Source organism: Sminthopsis crassicaudata, chromosome 4, assembly GCF_048593235.1.
Source record: "Sminthopsis crassicaudata isolate SCR6 chromosome 4, ASM4859323v1, whole genome shotgun sequence".
NCBI lineage: Eukaryota > Metazoa > Chordata > Mammalia > Dasyuromorphia > Dasyuridae > Sminthopsis > Sminthopsis crassicaudata.
Genome location: NC_133620.1, coordinates 8,013,157 through 8,033,019, shown reverse-complemented (window position 1 = coordinate 8,033,019; position 19,863 = coordinate 8,013,157). Strand labels below are relative to the sequence as shown.

At 42.9% G+C, this 19,863-nt stretch overlaps 1 protein-coding gene across 1 annotated transcript; it reads right to left on the bottom strand.

Annotated features, from left to right (window-relative positions):
• Nucleotides 1–816: 816 nt before the first annotated feature.
• On the bottom strand, nucleotides 817–18,841 carry RPE65 (retinoid isomerohydrolase RPE65). Its single transcript, XM_074264603.1, has 14 exons — nucleotides 18,802–18,841; nucleotides 16,134–16,216; nucleotides 11,874–12,024; nucleotides 11,082–11,189; nucleotides 10,840–10,981; nucleotides 9,254–9,401; nucleotides 8,198–8,279; nucleotides 7,833–7,965; nucleotides 7,617–7,756; nucleotides 6,139–6,268; nucleotides 4,612–4,726; nucleotides 3,491–3,585; nucleotides 3,295–3,406; nucleotides 817–1,255 (listed from the first exon to the last, which is right to left on the bottom strand). Exons 1-14 carry the CDS (start codon nucleotides 18,810–18,812, stop codon nucleotides 1,104–1,106), a joined length of 1,602 nt encoding a protein of 533 aa, XP_074120704.1. The 5' UTR covers nucleotides 18,813–18,841; the 3' UTR covers nucleotides 817–1,103.
• Between the last annotated feature and the right edge of the window lie 1,022 nt (nucleotides 18,842–19,863).

Sequence of the window (19,863 nt, the reverse complement as noted above, 5' to 3'; positions counted from 1 at the left end):
CAGCTGCTGAGCACACTGAAGAGCTAGCCCTGAGGTTGCACCCACTCACCCAATCTAGCAGTCAAAGGATCCAGCAGCTGAGACACTGGGTCCTGCAGGGAAGGCAGTGATTCCACAGTGGTCAGCCATGATTTTGGAGAATTAATTTCCAGTTTAAGGCCATGATCTACAGGAATCAAAGAAGCAGAGGGGCTCTGCTCCTGGTTTGAGAGCTTGTACCTTTTTTTGGCCCTACCATCTCAGTGAAAAATCCTTGTTATATCTAATTATATTGGGGAGGTATTAGCTGGTGATTAATATGGGGGGGAGTTGAGGGATCCTCTCAGCCCTTCAGGTCATCCCTAGGATCCTGAAAGGAGAAGCGAGAGCCATGGTCTGGTGACACAATGTGCTTATCCAAGTGGGATGGGAGAGTGAGCCCCAGAGCTCTGTGCTCAATCTGTAACAATGTTATTTAGCGCTATCTACTGACAATCAGAAAGACACTATAAGTGTCATCAAACTCAACCTCTCTCATTGGACACACAAGCACCTGTGTGTCCCAATGACCACTGGGAAAAAGAGGGAAAATCACCTGCCCCACGTCACCAAGGCCATAAATCAGGAGATTGTAGGTTGGGAACCAGAAGGAAACTTAAGGATTGTGGAGTTCCACCTCTGATTTTACAAAGGAAGAACCTGAAATCCTGACAGGGAGTTCTTTGACCCAGAACCCTCTCTCTTGACTGCATCACACTCTCCTCACCAGGGATCTGGGACTCATCATCAGAACTACACATGAATCAATGACCCCTGAATGTGGATCTCAGAGCCACCGAGAGACAACATGGATCTGCTGAAAGATAGTTTTGTATTTGGAATCATTTTAATAATGTCCACACTCCCACCATTCAAGTGTGTCCAATAGAGTCTGTCCAAGTGGGTGTTTGGGGGGATTCCCATGGGTGGTCTTTTTGAGGGCAGTGAATGTGCCCAGCACCATATGAGACCCCCAGCATTTTCTGGAAAGCCTTGGGGCATTCTATGAGCTTGTGGTAAAGCCAAGGGAGATCACAAGACTGGGTCACTGGGGGGTCTTGATGGTGGGGAAGAGTGACCTGGGATCAGGGCTTTTTAAACAGCCCATGGAAGGTGACAGGGATGTTGATCTCCACTTCGGCCCGGGCGACTTCAGTCATGTCCTTAGCGTTGAGGACCAGGAGGTAAGCAGGCTTCTGCCCAACCCCGGGGCTCACCACCACACTCAGAAGCACTCCTGCCAATCAGAGGTCAACAGCAGGGGGAGCTGGTTAGAGCTGAGCGTACACATCATGAAAACTGTCTGCCTACGTGGAGAGGAGCTGTAGAGACCTCAAGACCTGGTTCAGCCCTGCGGGTGACATTTGGTGACCCCTATGGCCTTGGGCAGGCACCTCCGCAGGGTAGAAAAAGGTCTCACTCTCCCACCAGCCCCTCACCCCCAGGCTGATCATTCATGCCAATATCTGGCTTCTGAATCCAGGTAGCACTAGAGGGGAAACTGAGGCTGATGACCTTGCCCAGCCCTCCCTTCCTCAAATCCAATTCTCTTGCATGTCATGGCATCACCTCCCTGATGTCAGGGTCCTCTTCGAGAACAAAGGACAAACAACAACTTCAGTGCTCTGCCATTGTAAGGCACAAAGAAGATGCTGATTGCACAGGGCCAGCATTGGGAAGGGGTTTCCTTATCTGGGAGGTTCCTATACTCATGAAATCCTAAGGAGCAGGCAGGCCTGAAGGCAGGAAGACCGAGTTCAAATCCAGCCCCAGGTACTTTTTAACCTGAGCAAGTCACTTCAACTCTCAATTTCCCCAATTGTAAACAGAAGTAATGGTACCTATCTCACAGGGCTGTGTGGATCCAATGAGGCAGTATTTGCAAAGCACTTTGCAGATCTCAGGGCATTATTTATTATTATTTCTTACCTACGGTTTCTCATCTGATCCACTCGTTTTACCGGTGAGATGTGTTTTTATTAACCCTATTTTATAGGGAAGGGAACTGAGGCTCATCAAGGTAAAATGACTTGCCCTTGTTCACACAGCTAGTGAGTGACTGAGGTGGGTTGTGAATATTGAATGTTGCTATAGCCCTTCCAATGTGCCAAGCTTTTTACAAGTATCTCATTTGATTCTAGAAGAACATATAAATATGTTCATTTTACTGGGGAGGAAACTGAGGCAGAGATTAGGTGACCGAAACTGGATTTAGACTCATTTCTTCCTAATTCCAGGCCAAGTAGTGCCAGTGCTAAAGTCTGTTGACTTCTGCTATGGAATCCAGCTGCTTAGGACTGTGGATCCAGGTAGCAAAAGACTCCATAGCATCCGACACTAGAGGAACTGGGCCAGTAGTTCAAAGCCCTTTTGTCACTGATCACTTTCCCTCCATATTTGACCTTTGAGAATCACCAAAATCAAAAAATCCCAGTCACACACTTCAGGCAGGAAGCAATCTGTGTAAATGTGGAGAAATACCCACCAGCACTCGAAACCCAGCTCCTAGGACAGTGCAAGGGGAGGCTGCCAAGGGCAGCTGTGGGAGTACCTCCTCCTAGCCTATTTCTTCTGCCATAAAATGGGAATGGGCAGACCTGCAGGAAGTACCTGCTTCCCAGCATTGATGGGGCTGAGCCGCTCTTTTCCCATTTAACATTTTCTGACTTGACCTCCTGCTTTCCTTAAGAAGAATAACAGAGCTGCAGATTGCACCTCCCTCACCTTTTGTTGTTGTGGCCATTTCACTCGTGTCTTATTCTTTGTGAGTCCTGAATTTGAGTTTTGGGGGCAGAAATTCAGGAGTGGTTTGCCATTTCCTTCTTCAGGTCATCTTACAAATGAGGAAACCGAGGGAAACTTGGGGAAGTGATTTGCCCCGGATTACACAGCTTTTAAGTGTCTGAGGCTACAACTAAATTCATGAAAATGAGTCTTCCTCCCAGTGCTCTATCCAGTGTACCGGCCAGATGCACATGTACAACCTAGGTCATCTTTTTATAATAAGAGGTAACTTCCTAAAAATCAGGTGTCTAAAAGTGAAATGCACTTCCTTATCATTGGAGGTCGTCAGGAATGAACAGTTCTCCTCCTCATAACAATCTCTACTGTTACGTAGCACCCTGAGGTTTGCGAAGCACTTCCTGAATGTTACCTTGTTCAGAACTCACACCAACCCTGGGAGGGTGGGACTGTCACTGAGGGTCCCTAATAGAAACACTGAGAAGGGCAGTGGCTTCCCCAGGGACCTAGCATGCCATTTCTGGTCTTCATTACCATCATCTTCTTCACGGGCATCTGGATGTGACACGAAAATGGGCTCAGATGGATAAGAGTCTGGCTGCTGCCACACCCATGTTTCTTTGCTCTTGACATTCAGCTTACAAAGCTGTGCAAGCAGAGAACACAAAAATAGTCCAGTGAACACTTGAATACAGGACCCGTTTGCCCCCAAATTGGTGCCAGCCATTACCCTGTCTGGAACAAAGTGGTTCAGTCCCAGTCCGTAGGCATATGTGTAGGGTTTCCCACCGTACTTGTGATAATTGATTTGGGGAAATTCAAAAGCTGCAAAAAAAAACACAAGAATGAAAGAAAAAATGAAAAAGCATTTCTTAAATCATTCAGGGTGTGGCAGGCACTGAGCTATACTGCAGGGATGCAAAGAAAAGGTCAGCCAGTCTCCTTCCAGGATGCTGCTAGAAAGTGTGAGGGGGTGGGACATAAAAATGGCCTCAGATATTGTTGAGTCCTGGGTAGAAACTGGGCTTCATAATAAAAGGGTAAATCTGATAAGAATTCTCAAATTTAGAATTGAGGTTTCTCCATCTTTTCCCAGGAGGGTCAGGTTTACTTGTTTTCTCCAGTAAACAAAGTCATATTTAAAGAGGACTGAGAAAATCCCAATGATTTAGACTTTGGGCAAAGAGCATGCCCAAGAAAGAACCACATATTCTACAATCATTCCCCTATGCCAAGAGTGAGGATGTGGACTTCAATACCCTAATTTTGCAGATGGGAAGTGAAGTCCATCCGGGTGAAATGATCTACCCAGCATCATTTGCAAGGTCAATGGGCTCAGGCCATCTCCTTCCAGATCTAGAACTTTTTTCAGAGAAGTAACGGCAAAATATAGAAGAGATCCTATGGAAGGAGCCCAGATTGGGGTCAAAGAACTCTGATTCAAACTGTGGGCCTAAAGCTTGTTCTCTGTGTAAAGCTAAGTCTGATATTTTCATTTGTAGACCAGCTTGGAGGACTGTAATTCAAGGACCTTCAGATAGTAACTCACATTTATAAGATGCCTCTCTTCAAAAGGAGTTTGAGTATGCTGTTAATTATATAGGTGAAACTAAGAAACCAGAGAGATGACACAGCTTAGCCAAGTCCAATAGTTAGCAAATGACCAAGACTTGATTAAAATGAGACAGCAATGAGCTGGACACATCTCAGGAGACCAAAAGCTGTCTGAGGGCCAGAAAGGTTTTTCTGCTGTCTTTGCATCCCCAGCTCTGGGCACAGAGTAAGTGCTTGTGGAATTTAATGTTGGTAGGGTTGGAGCTCCCATGTCCCCTGCATGGCTGACCTCCTCACCTTGGCGGGGCCCAGAGAAGAGGACCTCGGGCTCCAGCCAGATGGTCCCATCACTACGGAGAATAGCGGCTGCTGTGGTGTTGGGCAAACTCACCAGATTCTTGCCTGTGTCAGCCTAGGAAAAAAAAAAAAAGTAACAAAGCCAATGAGAGAAGAGAAGCAAAATGGCGGCTGGTTCTGGGCTTGACTTCTTTGTCTCCCTTTGCCATTGTGGCCTTATGCAGATATGACCAAGCTAAGATGATAAAATTAATTCCTAAGAAAGTATTGCCCTCACAATGACTATGGGAGACAGAATGGAGTTTTTATGTTATTATCCCCATTTTATTCATGAGGGAATTGAAGCTCTGAGTTATTAGTGAGCTGTCCATGGTCATAGATCTGGGGAATGTTTGAGGTAGTATTAGAACTCAGGGATGCTGATATTCTCAAGTGTAGCAACCTTTGAGGCTGCCCTAGCCTTGGTAGTGAAAACATCTCTGGAGTAATAAGCAGGAAAAGAGATGATGATGGGGCTGGACTAAGTGACCTCAAAATAAGGGCTAGCATTTCTCTAAGCACCTTAAGGTTGACATTGCATTTTGCAAACATTAGCTCATTTGATTCTCACAACAACTCTGTGAGGGAGGTGCTATTTGCAGATCAGGAAACTGAGGCAGACAGAAGGAAAGAAACTTGCCCAGAATCACACAGTCACTAAGTGTCTGAGGCCAGTTTCAAATGGAGGTCTTCCTTATCTAAGGGCAAGGCTAAGCATTTTGCCATTTAGCTGCCTCAAGAGTTCCCTTAAGCTCCCCAAAATATAGAATGGGAAAAATGGGTGGAGAGAAGTCACTGAGGAAATTGAACCTAAAAGGAAAAGTAATCCTAGTCCTCTCCCTTGTTCCCAATTCAGTGTTGCTGATTTTCTGCTTTCCTGGATGAATGATTTCCAAATTAAACTAAAACATGTTTTGATAATCTGTGACTACTATACAATGCAAAGGTGAGTGATGAAGATGACCCATTACATGTTGGAAAATATGGCTGAGGAATATGGCGTGACAGACACCAGGGGTTTGCAGACACCCTGGCAGCCTCAGCCTTTGACCTCATGAATGTTTTCTTATAAAAGGACCAAGAATGGATTGGACCTCTTTAGCCATGAATAGAATATCAGAAAAAAATGAATAAGAGTTCTATTGAAATAGACAGGAACCCACTGGTGACCATGGAGGACGTCATTCCCACACATGATCAAACAAAAGCAAAGCTGGGAACAAATTCCTCCCAGGCAGAGGGCTTAGGAAGTAAACCTTAAGTCCAATGACTTGGACAAGATGTCACAGGTCTTGGGCCTTGGGGGCAGGATTGGATTCCCAGACCCCAGGGATCCTTCCATTGTGTCTCTATTTGGACACAATGTCCAAATTATGTTTGAAGTTCAGGGCCCCCATGGAGGGTATATACACACTCTATGAGGAAGGAAAGCCAGCCTACCATATCAGGGATCACCTAACATGCCTGGAGCTACTTTGGAGAAATTACCTTGTTAATAACCACAGGAAGGATATATCTCCGAACTTCAGGTTGGGGAGCCTTTGTGGCGTTTCTTTTGACCTCCTCCCAGTTCTCCCGTAAATTGGCTAAATACAAGTAATTATAAACGAACTCAAATCTGTTGAGGGAAGAATTCCAATGTGAGCAGAGTAACAACAAACATGTGAACAGTGCTTTATGATTCCTCAAGTGCTTTGTATAACTTGTCCAGGCTAGGAAGCAGGTACTGGTTTTATCCCTTTTTTACAGAAGCAGATCTGAGGTGGAAGGGCTGCATGGCTGGCTGGGGAAGTATCTGAGGGCACAGGAGGAGCTCAAGTCTCCTTGGCTACATATGTCTAAGTCATCTACCTATCTTTGAAGAAATGACAACACCTGAGGCAATCTCTAAGATGCGGCAGAAGGGCCTGCATTCTGCCACATGGAGTTGACCATGTGCATGGCCTGGTGGATAATTCCTCCTTGAACCACTCACTTCCCATTTCCTCCAAACCCTAATACCGAGTCTTCATTAGCTGCTCTTTGGCCAGCCCCCTGGGGACTAATGTCTTCAGGTTTAGCCAGATTTGTTTCTGTTTGACAGGTTTGCCATCCCCTACCAGGTCTGAACTCTACCTCTACATCATGCACCAAAATGGGCTGTTATGGAAGAAAAAGGTGAACTATTCTAGTAATTATAAGAGCCAATTATCTTGGGCATTGGAGGGCCTGAAAAGTTCTATACATAATCCTCACAACAATTCTATAAACTATGTGTTATTACCCCATTTTAACCGAAGAGGAAACTGAGGCTGAGCATAGCTAAGTGGCTGGCCATGCATCCCTGATACATTAGTATCTGAGGCAGGATTTGAAATCTGGTGTCCAGAACTATCTACAATTCCACTAGCTAACTTAAGACTCTTACTGTATAAGCTTCAGACACCATTTCTTGGGGGGATGACTCTAGGTAAACAGTTCTCTCTCCCTGATCAAATCACTTGTGCTTCAGAAGATATTACTGGTTGGTGAATATGTGGTTACTGGAGCTCAGGTCCCTCAACTGTAAAATGAGAGTGTTGGACAAGATGGCTCCATGATTCTATGGTATTCCTAAGACAACTTGGGCTTGGTGAAATCTCATCTGTGAAATGAGGGGATTGAACAATATCAAATGTTCTTAACCTATTTTGTGTTCTAGATCCCTTAGGTAAAAGTCTGGAGAAGGTTAGTGAGCCCTTCTCAGAATCATGTTCTTAAATGCATAAAACAAAGGAATCACAATGAAATATAGTTATCAAGATAGACATAACAATAGATTCAGAGATTGCAGACACAGAGAGAGTGCCTGGAGCAGATGGGTAGGCTTTAGTTATAGAAGAACAATCTCTTGTTTCTGAGTGAGACAAATGCCCATAAAGGGCTATCTAGGATATCCAGGGGACCCAGAGATGATGACAATCCTTGTAGTGCTTTTCTGTTCTTACCCTTTCCAGCAGCAGAGATCCACAATCAGGAAGTTGCCCTCTTCATATGTGTTAATGTGATGGAAGAGGTTAAAAGAGGATGTTCTGTATTTGTTGTTGAGGTACTTGCCTTGGTTTTTGTCAGCTACATGAAGCCACACCTTGGAAAATGGGAAAAGAGTTAGAAAGTGCCCTTGGGACAACTCTCCCAGAATACTTAGCAAGGATGGTGCTCACCCCCATGGTTTCATTGGACTCAAAGCAATCCATGTAGTTGGCTCCCCAAAGGGTCCAGGAGGAAAGGAACTTGAGTAGGTTAATTTTGACTGGTGTTTCCACAAAAACGATGTAATTTGGAGTCAGCCCAAAGCTATGGAGAAATACAATGGGAGCATGTGAGGCAGGAGGGCTGCTGCCCAAGGGTAGAAATCAACACACTCATGAAGTTTACTTGCAAAGGAAGGGCTTACTAACATAGTTATCTGCACCTACATGTATCTGACTACCGGGAAATACTATGTTCAAGTTTGCTCAAAGGCAGGGAAGATGCTAAAAGTGCTCCCTTTTTTTTCCCTTGAATCTGAAAAGGGCTCTTGATTTACCTGTGGACGTAAGATGGTTTCAGCCGATCACTACAGGGAAATTGGACGACCACCTCACACTTGTTTATTGGGTCTTCTTTGTCTAAAATAAAGTCATTTTTTCAAGGCTGATATAAACTCTCTTGTGAAGGAGTCTGAGAATTTAAAATCTCGTGTTCAATAAAAGGACATTTTCAGTTTGTGCTTTGCAGAGCCTGTCCTGAGCCAAATCCATTTGTTTGCTAAGATATTTTAATCTCATTGTTCCTCACATTTTTTTTTCCTCTCTCATCAGACCAACTTAAAGTCCCACTCATCTCCATAGGAAATATAGCAATCATCAGCTAAAGGGTTTCTCTGCTTTAATCTCTTCCTTCTCCAGCTTGTCTTTCACATAACACAAAGCTGACTTCCCTAAAATATGGATCTGACCTGATTTCCTCCCTTTCCTCCACCCCATTCAAAAATTCTCCAGAGCTTCCTGGTTAGTCAGGGATTTAAATTCCTCCCTTCCCAAATTCCCCTAATCTTTCTTGTCTTATTCATGTGACTTCTCTCCAGCACTCTTTAGTTCAGTCAAACCAATCCCAAAGCTGTTTCCCAAACAATTCTACCTACACAATGATCCTCCTTGTACAGGAAGTCTTTGTGATCCTTAGTTGTATCTCATAGCATTTCTATGCAGGTGCTTCCTACTATGGAAGACCTTCCCAGTTCTTTAGCAGTGATTAGTACTTTCCTGTCCTGAAATTATTTTGTATTATCTTGCATTTGCTTCCTTGAGGAACTTGTGTTTTGTTTTGTTTTTGACTTTGTACTCCCAGTGCCTAATACAGTTCTCTGCATTTAGTTAATTTTTATTAAATTAGGATTGAATTTAATTGAAACTTCAATTCAACAAATTTCCAGTGAAGCCATTGAGCTCTTTAGGGAATCAAAGGAGACTTGTGATTCTGAAAAGTGATTTTAGGGATACCAGACCCAGTGCAGACAACTAGCTCTATCATCCCATAGCCCTGACACATTTCTCACACTTGGACAAGTTTGTTTAAGGAAGGGTCCAGCCTGTGAGTGTACCTGCTTGTAGGGGAGGAATCCTGACAATATTGTAAGCAAGAGAAAAGTTCTTTCCAAAGCAGTTGCCAATGTTATAAACAGTTCCATCATTTTCGATGTGGGGATGAGCTGATGCACCATTGACTGAGACATAGTTGCAAAGGTCAACCTACAGGACAGCAAATACCAATTAAATTCTATTCTGTGGAGCTTGACAAGATAATAGAAGAATTGATCTGTAGGAACAAAAGATCTAGAACTTCAAGGGAAATAACAGAAAGAAAAGCAAAGTATAATGGAAGGGGAACAAGCCATCTAGACTTCATACTATATTGTAAAGCAGTAATTTTCAGTACTGTTTGATATAAAAGTCAGCCCATGATATGGTGGAGAGAGAGTTAAAGTTAAGAGTTGGGGGATCCAAGTTCAAATCCTCCCTCTGATACATATTACCCACTAATGTCCCTAGATTGTCCTGGCTTCAGTTTCCTTATCTGGAAAACGAGGAGACTGTACTACATGGCTTTTCTGGGCCCCTCTTTGTCTAAATTTGTGATCTTGTTTTCATTTGTTCCTAGATAAGTAAGAATCAGAAACAACTGGACCCAACAACATATAATTAAGAGAAATTTGAAAAGACAAAAAAACCTTGGGAAAGAATTCAAAAGCTTTATGAAAAACTGGAAGGCAGTTGGGCAGACATTAGGTTTAGACTGACACATTACACACATACCACAACAAGGTCAAAATGTTCATATAAAACTAAGCTTGCATGACCTGGCACCCATGAGCACAGTCTCACCTGAGCCCAGGAGAGATTCCCTAATTCCATCTTATTTATAAGTAAGGTTATGGATCTTGTACTATTAAGATCCTGTAAAGAAGTACATCTTTTTTTTGTGTGTGTGTGTAGTCATTTTTAATGGATCTGCACATTTGCTATTGAAATAGCAATTTCTCCCAAAGCATTGTTGCATAGTACACAGAGGGTTAATCTTCTGGTCAGGAAGGGCTGAATTCAAATTCTGCCCCTGCACCTTGGGGCCTCGGACAGCCCTTTGGTCTGAATTCAAATTCTGCCTCTGTACTTTGGTTAGCTTGGTACCTTGGACAGCTCTTTAGCTCGAATTCAAATTCTGCCTCTGCACCTTGGTACCTCAGACAGCCCTTTGGTCTGAATTCAAATTCTGCCCCTGCACCTTGGTACCTCGGACAGCCCTTTGGTCTGAATTCAAATTCTGCCTCTGCACCTTGGTACCTCGGACAGCCCTTTGGTCTGAATTCAAATTCTGCCCCTGCACCTTGGTACCTTGGACAGTTCTTTAGCTCGAATTCAAATTCTGCCTCTGCACCTTGGTACCTCGGACAGCCCTTTGGTCTGAATTCAAATTTTGCCCCTGCACCTTGGTACCTTGGACAGTTCTTTAGCTCGAATTCAAATTCTGCCTCTGCACCTTGGTACCTTGGACAGCTCTCGAACTCTAAATGCATATAAGCTGCCAAAGAGCCTGAGCAGAGGGGATTTCCGCACCGGGCGTCATCCGAGCAGTGGAATCCCCGTCTAGAGGCAGACACGGGAGGGAGTTGAGCGGAGCGCCCAGCTCTACCTGCTTGATGGTCTCCAGAGTGTCCGGGTTGATCTTGGTGATGAAGTTCGTCTCGGTGCAGGCGTAGTAATCTTCTCCCACCGGGTAGACGTTAACCAGGGCATTGTCCGTGACCTCCACGCCTCGAAAGTAAGAAAAGAACCTGAGGAAGCAAGCGGAGGGTGAGGCCGGCGGCTCTCCCTGAGCGAGCGAGAGCAGCCGAGCTAAGCGGGCGCAGAGAAGCCGCCGGCCCGCCCAGCCACCTGGAGAAGATGTTTTTGCACGGATCCGGGAAGGCGCAGGTGCCGAACTCCGTCAGGACGATCCTTTTCTCCGTCATGGCTCTCACGTAGGCGTCCGTGCGGATGAACCTGGGCAACGAGAGCGAGAAGCGCAGCTCCTGAATGTCTGGGGGGGGGGGGGGGGGAGGGCTCACGCGTCCCCACTCCGAGTTGGAAAGAGGAGGGAGCGCAGGAGCAGCATCAGACTCAAGCTGCACCTAGACGGCATCATCTCCCCTGAGGAAGCGCTCCTTGATGACCTTAGAGTAAAAGGGCAAGGAAGGCTTCCGAGAGAGGGAGCCCCTTGTCAGGGGAGGCCAGGGGACGGCCCACAGTCAGACAACGGTCCGGAAAACATCCAATCTCAGAATGAGACTCCTGCCTTCTAGCCTATTAGAACGAAATGGGTATTAGTTTTTGTAGGCAGAGGATCTGGGTTCAAATCTTTCTTCTGCCTCAGTTTCCCTGTCCCTAAAATGCTATGCCCTCTAAAGGTACTTCAAGTTCCAAATCTATGAGGAGAGAGGGAGAGAATAAGTATGTATATAGCACTCACTATATACAATTGTCTTTCATTTGATCTTTATGATCACTGCATGAGGTAGGCACTATTATTATTCCTCTATTAAGAGACAGAGGTAAAGTGATGGGGCCAGGGTCACCCAGCTAGTAAGTGTCTGAGGCTGGATTTGAATTCAGGGCTTCCTTATTGAGTCCCCCAACTACCTGTGATCCTCTAAGGTTGGTAGTCTTGACCTTCCCTCCCTCACTTACCTTCTATGATACGTGACCCGGCCTTCCTTAAAGTCAAACTTATGGAGGAGGGCTTGCCCGTCAAACAGATGATAAAACGGCTCATTTCCAACTTCAAACAGGCCAGGCCCACATCGAAGGAGGCTGCCAGCGAGCCATGGCGGAATTCTGCCTACGAACAAGGGGGACAAGAGCAAATCCTGCTGAGTCCCAGCTCGAATCCCAGCTGGGGAATGCCCATTTTAGACCAGAATATGAACTCCCTGAGGACAGATTATCCTTTGACTTTTTTGAATCCCAGAGCTTGCCCAATGCCCAGCACCCAGCACAGAGTCAGTACTTAATAAAAGTTCACTAATTATTGATTGACAGATTGACTTGTAGAACACTTGAACTAGGATGCTGGTGCCTGGGTGAGACAGAAAGTGAAGATGGACTGCCTTTTAGGGGCTCCACAGGAGAGTTACAGATGCAGAGAAGTGGGCTCAGGCTACTTTCTTGTCTTTGCCTGGCTCGGTGGCAGATGTGGAATAGAGGCATGAGGTCCCAGAGTCACAGACTTCTGAGGTCAGCTTAGTTGTGACGAGGAAGTGTCAATGGATGTATTTTGTTAAGGTAATACACTGAAGTAAAAGGCACTGGAGCAGCCCAGTCAAGCTGTGGATGCCTCAAAGCCCACAGGAAGTGCTTCCTCAATGTTAGGAATGGCAATCACTCAGTTAGCACTGCTCACACAGGGCCTGACTTGCCTTAAATCTCTGCACAAGAAGCCCAATGCAGGACAGGTACAGGGATTGATAAAGAGGTCGAGGTGGCTAACATGGTGATACTTCACAGGGGAATATAGATGTCATCTGTGCTTTCCAAGAGAGCAAGGACAGAGGGCAGCATTGTACAGATAAGTTGGATAGGAGCCCAGAGGACTGTCTGGTCCAAATCCCTCTTTTGACAGATAAGGAAAGTGAGATCTTAGGGAACTTCATTTGGTTTGTCCAAGGTAGCAAATGTCAGAAGTGGGATTCAAATCCAAATTCCCTTTTCAGTACTCCAAAGCTTACAAACTTCTTTAGTTTCTTGTTTCAGCCCCAAGACATCCCGAGACATTGGGGAAGTGACTATCTCCATCAGGTTCTCATTTTTAAAGAAGCAGAAAGGGGGTAGATTTGGGTTCCTGTTCTGCCTTTGATACATAATCAGCTGTAGGATTCAGAAAAAGTCTTGAAGGTATTCTTCTTCAGAGGAGCTGCTGGCCTGCATCAATAGCACCTGTTTTCTCACTAATATTTCTGTATTGAAACACAGACCCAAGTCTAGTTCTGCCCTTTCCTAGAAGGTGCTCTGTCCCAGTGGGCAGCTGAGGAAATTGAGATTCAGATGAAATAACTTGCCCAGAATCTATGTGCCAAGACAAACCCAGGAACTATATGAACACAGCTAAAAACCACTTTTTTCACATAAATAAAACCAGATCTAAACAACTAGAAAAATCTAAATTGCTCATAGGTAGTCCAAGGAGATGAAATAAAAACTATTGTACCCAAATCGATGTATTTATTTAATTCCATATAATAAAACTCCTCAAAATTATTTTATAGAGCTGGAAAAATGACAAAATTAGCTGAACAAAAGGTCAAGAATGTCTAGGGAACCATTGAAAAATATGGGAAGGAAAGTGATCTAGATATAGGAGATCTCAAACAGTATATAAAGTGGTTATTATCAAAATAATCTGGTATTGGCTAAGAAGTAAAGTGTGGATTAGGTCAAGTACATAATACATTATAGTAAGTGACTATAGTAATCTAGTATGTGAAAACCTAAAGATCCAACCTGTGGGGATAGAACTCATTATTTTACAAAAAAACAAACAAAAAAAAACTGCCCGGAAAACTGGAAAACAGTATGGAAGAAACTGGCTACAGATCAACATCTAATACCATATACCAAGATAAGGTCAAAATGGGTACATGATTTACACATGAGCAAATTGAGAGATGGAATAGTTTACCTGTCAGTTCTATGGATAAGGGAAGAATTTGGGATCAAACAAGATTCACTGAAATATAAAAAATATTTTGATTGCATAAAATAAAAAAGATTTCGCATAAAGAAAACCAATATAACAAAAATTATAAGGAAACAAAAAACTGGGGGAAATTTTTACAGGAAATATCTCTGATGAAGGCCTTACTTCTCCAATATATAGAGAACTGAATCAAATTTACATGAATACGTGCAATTCTCCAATTGATAAATGGTCAAAAGCAATTTTCAGACAAAGAAACCAAAATAATCTATAATCATAGGAAAAAGTGCTCTGAATCACTATTGATTAGAGAAATGTAAATTAAGACAACTCTGAGGCTCCATCTCACATATATCAGATGGTTAATGTGACAAAAAAAGGAAAATGATGAATGTTGGAGGTGATGTGGAAAAAGTGGGACATGAATATATTATTGATAGAGTAGTGAAGTGATCTAATTATAATGGGGAGCAATTTGGAACTGTGCATATGCTTTGATCCACTAATGCCACTCTTAGATCTGTATCACAAAGAGATGAATAAAAAAGACCAGTGTTGCAGAAGGAAGAACCAATTGTACAGAAATAGTTACAGCAGCTCTTTTTATGGTAGTTAAGAATTGGAATTTGAAAGGATGCCCATTAATTAAGGAATGGCTGAGCAAGTTGTAGTATATGATTACAATGAAATATTATTGTGATCTGAGAAATTACAAGACTGATTTCAGAAAAACCTGGTAAAGCTTATATGAACTGATACAAAATGAAATGAGTGGAACCAGGAGAGCATTGTACAAGTAACAACCATTTTATTTCATGAAGAACTGTTTGAATGACAACTATTCTTGGCAACATTAGTTCTAAAGGATTCATGATGAAACAAGTTATCTGCCTCCAGAAAAAGAACTGACATTGACTAAATACAGACTGGAATATATTATTTTTCATTTCCTTCCTCCCTCCCTCCTTCTTTTCCTCCCTCCCTCCCTCCTTCCCTTCCTTCCTTCGTTCTTCCTTCCTTCCTTCCTTCCTTCCTTCCTTCCTTCCTTCCTTCCTTCCTTCCTTCCTTCCTTCCTTCCTTCCTTCTTCCTTCCTTCTTCCTTCCTTCCTTCCTTCCTTCCTTCCTTCCTTCCTTCCTTCCTTCCTTCCTTCCTTCCTTCCTTTCATCCTTCCTTCCTTCCTTCCTTCATTCCTTTCATCCTTTCTTTCATCCTTCCTTCCTTCCTTCCTTCCTTCCTTCCTTCCTTCCTTCCTTCCTTCCTTCCTTCCTTCCTTCCTTCCTTCCTTCCTTCCTTCCTTCCTTCCTTCCTTCCTTCCTTCCTTCCTTCCTTCCTTCCATGTTACTTATCTTAAGTCTTTTACAAAATTACTAATATGAAAATGTTTTACAGGATTATACACATGTAACCTAAATCAGATTGCTTATCATCTTAGGGAGGGGTGAAATAAGGGATAGTTCATATTTGGAATTTAAAACTGGAAAAAACTAAAATATTAAAAATTGTTTTAACATATGATTGGGGAAAATACTAAATATTATTTTAATATTATTTTATTTTTCCAAATATATGCTAAGATAGTTTTCAACATTCAAACATTCTCTTTCTTTTAATCCTTTCCCATCCTGGACAGCAAACAATCTAATATAGGTTGAATCTGTGCAATTCTTCTAAATAAATTTCATATTCACAATGTACAAGAAAAATCAAATCGAAAAGGGAAAAATGAGGAAGGAAAAAACATCAAGCAAACAACAAGAACAACAACAACAGAAAAAACTGAAAATACTATGCTTTGATCCACATTCAGTCTCCATAGTTCTCTCTCTGAGTGGCTCTTTTTATCCCAAATCTGTTGGAATTGGCCTGAATGATCCCATTGTTGAAAAGAGCCATATCCACCACACTAGATTATCAAATTATCTTATTGCTGTGTTACAATATTCCCTTGTTTTCTGCTCACTTCGCTTAGCATCAGTTCATGTAAGTTTTTTTCAGGCTTTTCTAAAAAATTAAAGTTGTTCTGGATGATCTCTAAATTCTCTTAAATCTGAGGTCCTGTTAGCCCTGCCTCTAAATTGAAGGTATTTCCCCAGAGACTCTCCATTAATGCCATAAATTGTCTCTTTGATATCACTTCAATGGCTTGTGGTCTCTTCATCTTCTATACTAAGAAGAGCCCAGAGGAGACACAAGGTGCTTTTCTTAAAATGCTCAAGTTTCATCAATAGGGGAAGAGAGAAGGGGGGGGACCCACCTTGGACATGAGTTGGGAGTGGTGAAGACAGCTCTTCCACAGTTTCAAAAAGCTTCCTGTAGCCTGCAGCTGGGTGCTCAATTCTGAAATGGGTCAAGAGTCAGGAATAAGTCAATGTTATTTTTCCAAAGAAAACCCAGAGGAAAAAGTCAATTATGGGAGGTGGGGAGGGGTTGGGGAGCTGACCCTTCAGCACAAAGTTAGGCTGAAGAGTTGACAGCCCCTGGAAGGAGGAGAACCATCATTGTTCAGGTGAGTGAGTCACTGATCCAGCCATTAACCACCTGGAAAGACAGATGCTTCTTTGGTGTCAATGGAAAAAAATCTTAGAAATCCTTCTATGTGATTGTGACCATGGTAATTCACTGACATCACTTCTCTGGGACTTAGTTTCCTACTCTGTTTAGATGACAGTCCCCTCCTGGACAATCAATCCAGGGAAGCCTTGGGGTCTCACGACCATGTTTTTAAATAATTAAAGGAAAAGCTCTGTGTCAATCAAAGGCTGATGAAGAGAAAAATCTTTTTTCCCATCCAGTTCACAGATCTCTGAAATCATCCCTGGGATCTTTGAGAGTTGGGGATCTCAGCATAGAAAGCTTTGTTTGGATTATCTGCCCCGGTATCTTAGGGCTCATTTAGTGGAATGAGTCAGAGCACCTAGATACAAATACATTGTCTTCTGAGCACTACCAATACGGGGCCAAGTCATTTGCCTGCCCATTTTCAGTTTTAGTGGCAGGGAGGGGCAGAGAAACAGACCCTGCATCTGCATTCTGACTTGGAAATTCATAAGTTAACATTATCTATGTTAATCTAAGTTAACAATATCTATGTATTTTTGTAAATTTATTTTGTTAATATCTTCCAATTGCATTTACATCTGGTTTGGCTAACTCCAGAGGGTTTTGGGCTTGGCGTGCTGGCCCCATGGTCTGGACAACCTCCAAGGCCCCTTTCAGTTAAAGATTGATGATGTCAGCATCCCAGAAGTCAAGTGGCTTGACCAAAGCTCACTGAGTTAGTTTGGACACACATGGGACTTGAGATCAGGGTTCTTTTCTCCAGCTTCATTGCTCATTCTCTAGTTCCCTGGCTTGCTTCCCTTCCCCAGGGCTCTTAGCAGGAGGAATGGCCACTTTATCCTGCATTTACCATCTGAAGCCATCCCTCCTTTGAGCCCGGAGTCACCAGTCTCATGAGATTTCATGTTCCCTCCGTAAAATGACAGTTCCACTAGGGAGTCATCATAATGGAAAGGTGACATTTATAGATTGATTCAAAGTTTGCACAGAGCTTTTAAGCATATAGTGATCCTTTCAGCAACCCTGGAGGTAAATGCTATTATTATACCCATTGTACAGGTGAAGAAAACGAGGCACAGAGATTTAGTGAGTTGCCTAGAGTCACAAAGCTAGTAAGTGTTAGAAGCAAAATTTGAATTCAGGTCTTCCTGACTCTAGGCCCAGAATTCTCCCACTTTGCCATGTAGCTTTGTAGATGTACATAGATAAGTATGTTTGCTTATATTTGTACATACACACATGTGTGTATATGTACACACATCTATGGCACTCTAGATATACAAATGTGTATTTGTGTGTGTGTATATATATATACACACACATATATACATACATACATACATATACTATATATGTACACACATATACACATACATACATATATATATATGTATATATATATATATGTATATATTGTTGTTCCATCATTTTGTTGTGTCCAACTCTTCATGACCCTGTTTTAGGTTTTCATGGCAGAGAAGATGGAGTAGTTTATCATTTCCTCTTCCAGATCATTTTGAAGATGAAGAAACTGAGGCAAATAAGTGACTTGCCTTGGGTCACACAGCTAAGAAGTGTCTGAGGCCAGATTTGAATTCAGGGATAGGAATCTTCTTGATTCCTGCCCAATGCTCTGTGAACTCTGGCATCCCTAGCTGCCCCTCTATTTCTATAACTATTTCTCTCCTATCTACTTTGTGTTCTTGCAAGAATTAAATCAACTAATGTCTGTCCATCTCAAAGCCTTATAGAAATGTCATCTTTTCTTATAAGGGTCACAGATCTAGCAATGAGAGTAGCTTCAGAGGTTATCTCGTACACCTTTCTTTAAGACAAGAGAAGGCTCAGAACAGGTCCAGAGACTAAAAAATTTGCCCCAAATCACAGAGCATCCAAGGTCACATTTGAATCTTGGTCCTCTGATTCAAGAGCCAATGATTTTTTTTATACTGTAACCATCCTCATCCTTACCATCTATATTGTGGATGGCATAAAGGTGGCATCGATAGTAGCCTCAGTCAAAGTCCTTCTGGTTATAAGATTCAGAAATTTGTTCTTAATGGAAAAGTCTAGGTGACTCTCACTGTCATCCTTTGCCCCCATCAGCCTCCTCACCTGATCCTGTGGTACATCCCTTGACTGGTAGGAAAGGACTTACTTATTTTTTGCTTATTCTAAGACAGACAAAAATCCTTGCACTTTCAGAACAGAATCCCCCCCAAATCTGATCTAATTTATAGAACTAGAAAAGATTCTTCCCAGAAACTCCTGAACAGTGAAGTCAGCTGCTGGCCTCCCTTGGAACAATGATGCTCCCAGATTCCACTGGAGAGGTGAAAATAAAACCACTTGCAGTTACTTACCTGCTAGACATGTTCTCCAGATGGTTGGACAGAGTGGGGTGGTAGCAGGGCACAGTGAAGATGCCAGGGTTCAGGCAAGCTATTTATATGGCTGCTAAGTCCTTTTAAAAAAGAGTTAGAGCTTTGGAGAAAACCCATCAACCAGTCATAGGGAGAGGGTGAACAGAGACTGCTTTCACTCCTCAAGGCCTCCTAATGCTCTCGAGCTCTTAAGTTCGGCTGTTCCCATGGAAGAGATCTTTGACCTTATTCCAGAGATCTCAATCCTTCCCAGGGATAGGATGACAAAGAGACTGGAGGATGGGGGTAGGGCCTAGAATCACAGTGATTTTACACCAGCAGCCACCCTCCCATCTCCTGGGCTCACCCTATGGTGGGATCAGGGAAGAATAGCATTGGCATTTAGGGACTGGCACCCTGAACAGTAGGGCCATATCTCAGGTGTTTCCTGGGTCAAGTCTGTCCCTGTATCCTCCTGCACAGAATCCAGTTTCACTTTTGCCTTCTGTCGGTACTGCTTGAATCTCTTTTGAGGATACCATGTTGAAATGATAATGAAAGGGTAGCAGAAGTCTTCCTAGTTTTCTCGGAAGCTATTTCCTTCATTATTTCTTATAGCAAAATAGTATTCTATAACAATCATACAATGCAACTTCTTCAGCTGTTCCTCAATGAGTATCTCTTTAGTTTCTAATCCTTTCCCACATTTTTGTGCATATAGGTCCATTTCCTTTTTCTTTGATTTCCCTCATAGATCCAGTACATAGATCCAATACTGCTGGGTTGGCGCACATTTTTATAGGTCTTTGTTTCTAAAGCTTCTCTAGACAACTGGTGCACAACTCTGCCAACAATACATGAGTGTCCTGCTGTCTTATATCTCTTCCAATACTTGGATCTTTGGTTTTTATTAAACACTAGAATACTATGGTTATTTATTACTGTATATTGTGTATCTTTTATTCTGCTGATTCATCACTATCTTAGCTAGTACCAGATTCTTTTGATGATTACCACTTTTAATACAGTTTGAGAACTGTTACTAGACTACCTTCCTTCACA

Bases quoted from the DNA above. Each gene is read 5' to 3' on its own strand.
- RPE65 (XM_074264603.1), bottom strand. The intron at 10,982-11,081 runs GTGGCTGGGCGG...TTGCTTCCTCAG, and splicing joins TGCAAAAACATCTTCTCCAG to GTTCTTTTCTTACTTTCGAG. The intron at 7,757-7,832 runs GTGAGCACCATC...CCATTTTCCAAG, and splicing joins AGTCCAATGAAACCATGGGG to GTGTGGCTTCATGTAGCTGA.